This window comes from Ruditapes philippinarum, unplaced genomic scaffold (assembly GCF_026571515.1).
Source record: "Ruditapes philippinarum isolate M1 unplaced genomic scaffold, ASM2657151v2 ctg959_1_1_1_1, whole genome shotgun sequence".
In the NCBI taxonomy this organism is placed as follows: domain Eukaryota; kingdom Metazoa; phylum Mollusca; class Bivalvia; order Venerida; family Veneridae; genus Ruditapes; species Ruditapes philippinarum.
This window is the reverse complement of record NW_026858792.1, coordinates 80237-87117: the sequence shown is the minus strand read 5'-3', so window position 1 is coordinate 87117 and position 6881 is coordinate 80237. Positions and strand designations below refer to the sequence as shown.

The 6881-nt window shown below is 30.9% G+C and overlaps 1 protein-coding gene across 2 annotated transcripts; it reads right to left on the bottom strand.

Moving 5' to 3' along the window:
* Positions 1-756: 756 nt before the first annotated feature.
* On the bottom strand, positions 757-3056 carry LOC132754293 (uncharacterized). 2 transcript variants are annotated; one of them, XR_009629063.1, is made up of 3 exons: positions 2468-2524; positions 1904-1930; positions 757-892 (listed from the first exon to the last, which is right to left on the bottom strand). XR_009629063.1 is itself a non-coding variant. In XM_060744907.1 (2 exons), exons 1-2 carry the CDS (start codon positions 2934-2936, stop codon positions 1869-1871), a joined length of 531 nt encoding a protein of 176 aa, XP_060600890.1. In that variant the 5' UTR covers positions 2937-3056; the 3' UTR covers positions 1714-1868. The 2 variants fall into 2 exon arrangements, 1 of the variants encoding a protein (XP_060600890.1); XM_060744907.1 differs by lacking the exon at positions 757-892 and having other exon boundaries at positions 1714-1930; positions 2468-3056.
* Between the last annotated feature and the right edge of the window lie 3825 nt (positions 3057-6881).

The following is a 6881-nucleotide window of genomic DNA, read 5'->3' as shown; positions in this document are numbered from 1 at the left end:
GAGTGGCAACATCACATTCTCCAGGGCTTTAAAAGAAAGGCATCAAATTATTTAAATGATTTTCAGTAGATAGTAGAATTACAATTTATGGTTATATTTTGAAGTTATCAAGATATAATTTCAATGTAATAAACCAAACTATATTTTAATGCGAATGAATTAAATTGAATTTATAATTAATGAATGGAAATTTCCTTAGAAGAACACACTTTTAAAAACAGATTTTTATGATTATGGGGAACACATAAAGCTTTGTAAATATTATGTCAAAAATGAAATGTTATTTAAGAAATGGCACAGAACATGTTTTTTTAATATAAACCTTATGATTTCATGATGTCACCAAAATGAATGCAATGTTACATGGCAAAGTTGCTTAAATCACTAAACACCACCAAACTCAAGGCTAATATTTGGATATTTACAATTCAGACCTTGACAATACATTTTTGATGTTCATTTTATTAATCATCACTTATTTTCAGCTAAATTTAAACTTTAAACTATTGTGAAAGGAACTATGTAGATGTCTTTCTTGATATTATAGTTTTCATTTAGAATATTAAATATTATTCTTTTAAACAATTCCTTTTAATATCAGAACAATTAACATGATTTGTGGTATTCATTGTGAATCATGAGCTTTGAATCACAACCTGGACCATCACATAACATTAAATAATATAATTCAATCTTGGACAATTTTACCTGTCATTTTCTTTCTTGAAGTTCTATTTCTTCATGTATAGCATCGACCTACGACAAACATTTTCAATATGAGGTTCAACTTCAAGTTCCCGTTTCTTCATTGATGTGTGATGGAGGCCTTCAATTTCCAGAGCTGACATAAAATTTTCTACTTGTGTATGACCTGAACCACTGTGCATCATTCCTGTGAACATTGAAATTACATGTTAATTAAATATGTCATTATTTGCCAATAAACTGAAACTGAATTATGTGCAAATTTATATTCACATTAATGCATACTATGTCTTCTCTCAATAATTTTAACACTTTAGAAATAAAATGTTTATTACTCATAAATACGACAGATAGCGTTTTTGTAGAATTTACAAGTACTGTATGTTACTTTCCAACTTCAATCCAATTTCATTTAAAAATTAATTATAAATTACTTAAAAAATTATTGATCAATGCAAAACAATCATATTACAAGTACTTAGGTAGAAGGGGGTGGGGGAGTGTTGCCAAAGTCCAATAGCTGAAGAGAGATGTTACATCACTTAAAAGAATGACATTAAAGCACATTAATTGTCTAGGAAATAAAGGAAAATAATAATTGAAAATGATATTTGATAAGAATATCTTTTAGTAAGACAAATCATTTTCCTTATAAAGAATGTAATTCAAAATAATTGAATATAGGACTGATAGACAGCACTATAAAAAGGAAATGTGAGCAGAAAGACTAAAGCTGTGACTAAACATTATCCTTGCCAATTATTTATTTATTATATTTAATACACATAAATTTTGTAATTTACAAAATTAAAAGTATTTTGATTTAGATGTATAAATGAGGAAAACGTTCAATTGACACACTTCAATTTTAAATGTAACCGGAAATAAACAGAATTTTGGGTCTTTAAACACATAAAAATGAAATTTTGTTTATAAATTTCCATTTTACATCAAAATTGTTATAAACCCTGATCAGTCGTTCTAAAGTGTTATGCCTTGAACAGTGTAGACCAATATCACACAATGACAAATGAGTAATGATGTTTTAGTCTATAAATATATATACAAGTAGCAGAAAATATCTAGTGTTATCTATAGCAGGTTACAGTTGTGTTAGACTTAGAGGTTAGGTATATATAAAAATATCAATTTCCATCACCACATCAGTACAAGCTATGAAGACAACACTTACACTTACATTTTGATAATCCTTCAAAACAAGTTGCTGCAAAATAATGTATGTGTCAATACAGCAAATTAATATCATCTTTAAACATTTAGGTACCATAATCCTATTACAGATTACAAGTCAAGTAATGGTTACCCAGAATTTATAAAAAAGAGGAACTTTGTTGCTGGTCCCTAATAGATTTCTCAACTGCCTGGTAATTAATGACATAAATATGTTGCTTTTAATTTACTTTCAAGTGGAAAAATAACTTTATAACACAAGATCGGCAGAATCTGTTACCATTTTCACACCTCTTCATGAAATTTACAAAAATTATGTTTGCCAATCCTGGTTTTTCACCACAGTTACATATGTGGTGACCGCTCAGAATGTATAAAGATGGGGGTAGTGTAGTACTCAAAATTTAAGACATAAATCAGTGTAGACTATGTTGTTTGCTTGCCATTATTTGTTAAAACCCCAGTAGGATCTCAACATTATTTACTTGGCTTAAAAAATTGTAAATTAATTTAGTTAATTTTTTTTTTAATTTTGATTTGAATTAAAATTGAATATTGTGTATGTACATACCAAGGGCCGCTTTAGTATTTACATCAAATACAGCTGGTCCCCGTTTTCCAGTACGATGTGTCTTGCCAGTTGTTACTTCTCTACATGATCCACACTCGCATTCAATCATTAGCAATGACCCAAAGCCATATCTTGTCTCGTTAACTATATTTTCTAGAAGAATAGACTTTCTGCAGTCTACACAATAAAGTTGCTTGGCTAAATGCGTCAATTCAACAATGCGTCGACCAGAAGTGTCGACTGGGTCTATTTTAACAACATCTGTCTGCTTGACAAAACAATCGCTACTTGTACTAGTGGGTGGGGTAACGGCTAATGAATCGGAATCAGTGTCGTTTAACTCAGGCTTATCATATACCTGTCCCTGATGTGTCCGGTATTGCCGTAACGATTCCGTTATCCGTCTAGCACGTTCTATGTTGGACCTTTTAGCAAAAGTTCCTTTGATTCGGTATAGTTTATTCATCATTCAATAATTGGAAACGGTTATCCGAATATCGTTCCACTTCCCTTCTTTTGAAGAGTAACTAGCCGTGATTATCTTCCTTGGATGCGCAATAAATTGCGCAGAAAAAACTACCGAAAACGTCTTTAAGTAGCTTAATAATTTTGAACGCTTTATTTCTTTCTTCCTTTCTCGGTTGTTTTACCAGATCCACTTTTTAAGCTTACGCTTAGATAAATGCCCATGTAGTATTTTCTTATGCTTAACTTATCAAGCAATGTTCAAATGATAAAGAACATACAATTAAAACACACTTTCCTTTAAATTTAACTGAAACTATTAATTAAAGACGTCAAAACACGTCTATATGAGTAAACCTTTTACCTCATATCGACGTGTTTTGATGGCCTTTCAACCTCCCCCCCCCCCCCCCCTTGAGGCCTGAAACATTGAAAATATACAAAATCGCAAAGACAAATGTGGACATGTTACATGTTAAAATTTGCCTCATGTCGATCTTAAGGTAATGTGTCACCATCGCTGACTCTATTTCAATTCATTGAGAAGTTGCATCACTTTGAAATCAGTTTTGATGAAAAAAAAATGCAAAAAAGCCCGTCGTTGCCATGGTAACAGGAAATATAAGATTGATAATGCTGTTACAGACGTTATGGTCCATTGTGTGCACACATGTTCTTTATATATATTTGTCAGGCATTTAAATTTGCGGTATACAATTGTCAATGAGTTTATAACTTAACAGTAAATAAACAATGAATAAGAAACAGGATGTATAAAGTGACTTGAAAATCGAGAAACTAGGTCCTTGTTAACTAGCAATTAAAGCATAAGTGTGATGTTGGTTCAAACTTTACGTGTAACAATCTTTTCTTTTTGTGGACGCAAGCCCCCGATGTAATTACATTAAGTCAGTTTACTACCATTTGTTTATCTGTTCTGTAAGCTATCTGCGCATAGCAAAATAGTTCCAAGACTATGCCATGATAATATTCAATGAAATAGCACGGTTATTAAACAAATCTTAACCATCTAACTTTTCTAGAAAAGGAAGTTTGAAAATTTCTATTAATTGTTGGTAGTGAAAAGTTAAATACAAAGAGGATATTGAAGTTTGATTATAAATACAGGATATATTTTAATTGAGTGATATGAAAATAAATATTTCTCGAGTTGCCTTAGACACAATTGAATTATGACATTTTTTATACCATTCATACCATAAAAAAATAAACCCTGTCCTGTATTTATAGAAAAGAACTCTTTTGTGTATAATATGCCTTTTCTCGTCTTTATTTTTGCCCTACAGGTCATAAGATTTCCCCTCTACTTTTGTGTATTGGCTGAACTGAACTTTGCCCTGCTGAAGCCGAAAGTGCTTTGTCTTTCCACCATGTGGTGTATAGACTAAGCTTTATACTTTTCGCTGAACAACTTCAAATTCTCACCGTGATATACCTAAAATTGATAAAGGACTTTCCAAAATGCAAATATTGGAAAAGTCCTTTGAGAAATTTAGCAGGTTAAGAAGTGAAAATATGCAAAATTTGCAGTGAAAAACGTATTCACAGTGAAAACATGGAAAATGAAAATGTACATTTAACTTCATCAATATTTCGAAATATTTAAGTGAAAAGTACAGTTATATAATAAAAAAATATTGAATAAATTAGGAAAGTATTTTTTTCAGATGTGTGATGAAAGGCTATTTAAAGGCTGAATTATCGAATCATATTTGTTTTCTTTGAGTTTCTTCTCAGTTACTAATTTTGTCTCCTTATGTATGATTAACATGCCCATGCTCTGCCTTGTGCCCTGTCTTGTTTTTGTTTGGGGTCCTCCTGAGCTCCTTGCCACTGGCTCTTGTTGCTGGATTGTGTGTGGGTTGCGTTCATTGAACGCTGCCTTTCCTTGTTGATCTTGTTTATCAAATTTTACAAGTGTGTTAAATTTTAATTGTGACACAGTTACTGTTAAATGTTTGCAAACTGTATACATGTCATTTTTTGCACAGGTAATTACATGTAAGTTTTTTTTGACAGTGATATATTTCTTTGCAAGTGGGAAATATTGAATTTCACTTTTATGATTCTGTATTTATCTATTTTATGACGTTAGTTTTAAACAAATTTGGCTAATATTATGGTATCTCTTTTGGAAAGAAACAATTTTAGACAATCTTTTATCACTACTTGATGTAATGGGGTTCAATAGTCAAACCGATTTTCCATTTTGCATTTACCCTGTGTTTGTCCATTTTTCTTGCAAATTTTCTATTTCAGGAGAAAAATGTCAGATTAGTGAATGTGAATGGAAGAGGATCCATTTTGAGAATGCTTCGCGGTCAGTGTAGATGGAATCTAGAGATACAAGTACAAATGTTGCTGCAATGCAGCAATTGAGAAGCTCCGCGCAAAAAATGTGCTCCTTACAGATACCTTACCAAATTATTCCTACGCACAGGTCATGTTATATTCATATTAAGTACTATTATAGATTTTTTCCGAATGGTTTGTAAACCATTTGTTGCATAATTATACTTATCTTATGCACTGTCCATAATTAAAAAGAGGGGAAAGATATTTAATATAAAAAAATGCTTTCGCTGATGCCTACCTTGTAAGGAAAGTAATTCCATTGAATACAAACAAGACTTACAAGACTTGTAAATGTTATGTGACATGACTGTACTATGTTCTGTTTATGTCACTAATGTAGTCAGTAACATAAGATGATAAAAATATCAAAGTCTGTTTTTTTTTATTATTATAATTGTAACAAATATACAAATAGTAACAAAAGGGACTAATATTATAATATACTGATATAACATGCATTTTTTCATGTCAAATTAAAAAAAATGGTCTCTTTCAATACTGAAAGTAGAACACACTCTGGAATGAAAAGAAATGGATGAATTTCAAAAAGACCAAATTCAGGATTTTTTTGTTTGTTATACACGCGTTACATGGTGATACAGTATTTATTGATATAATAGAAGACTGTTATCTGAATTTCAGGCAGGTATGAGGAAATTCACTAACATCATGTTCGTGCGAGTCAAAGATATAGAAGCTATTTGACATTGGTGATATATATATAAACAAGAAAAATATTACATACATTCGTATGTAATATAGGTACGATTGCATACTACTTTTTGTTGTAATGTAAAATGAACAAACATGTCATAAGATATTTTATATCTTTAAACATTTTCATAGAAGGTAATTAAAAAACCCGAAAGACACAGTTTGTAAATATTTATTACAATAAAATATGAAAAAGGTATACGCGCTGAGGTTAGCTATAATTAAAATTCCCGCGCTAATTAAGTCGCGGTGGTGCTTGGGATAATCACTTGATACTGTAAATGGCAGCCATTTTACGATACGAATCCTCGAAAACTTTATTCTGCCGAAAAGATATGAAAAAATACTTGCAATTCAAAGTTTGCTGGCTACATAAAGATTATCGATTTACTCTTTGCACACTTTTTCTCTGCCTGAGTATAATAATATTGACGTGTTTTCATTGGCTTAAACCATCACGTTACCAATACACATGTAGGTGTGAACTAATTTCGTGTTCATTAAAATTATTCCGTTAATAGACATATAACAATCTTATTTACAAATGAATTGATAAAACAACAATCCCAGAAGCATTTAAGATAATAACAATCATTGGAAAAAAAATAAATGCATATAAATTGTAAATTTGTGTATGACAACTTAACCCCCTAAACAAAACATAATAGACTCAACCAAAACAAGCGCCTGCTTCTTCACCTAACTATGTAGTTGCATGACCATGATTAGCAATTTAGCGAACCAAATTAAGAGATAAACCTATTGTAAAAATAATACTATGACCACAGCAAATTTCGTACAGAAAAATCTGTTGTTAATTGATTTATTTAGAGATCAATCTGCTTTATTGTTGAATTGC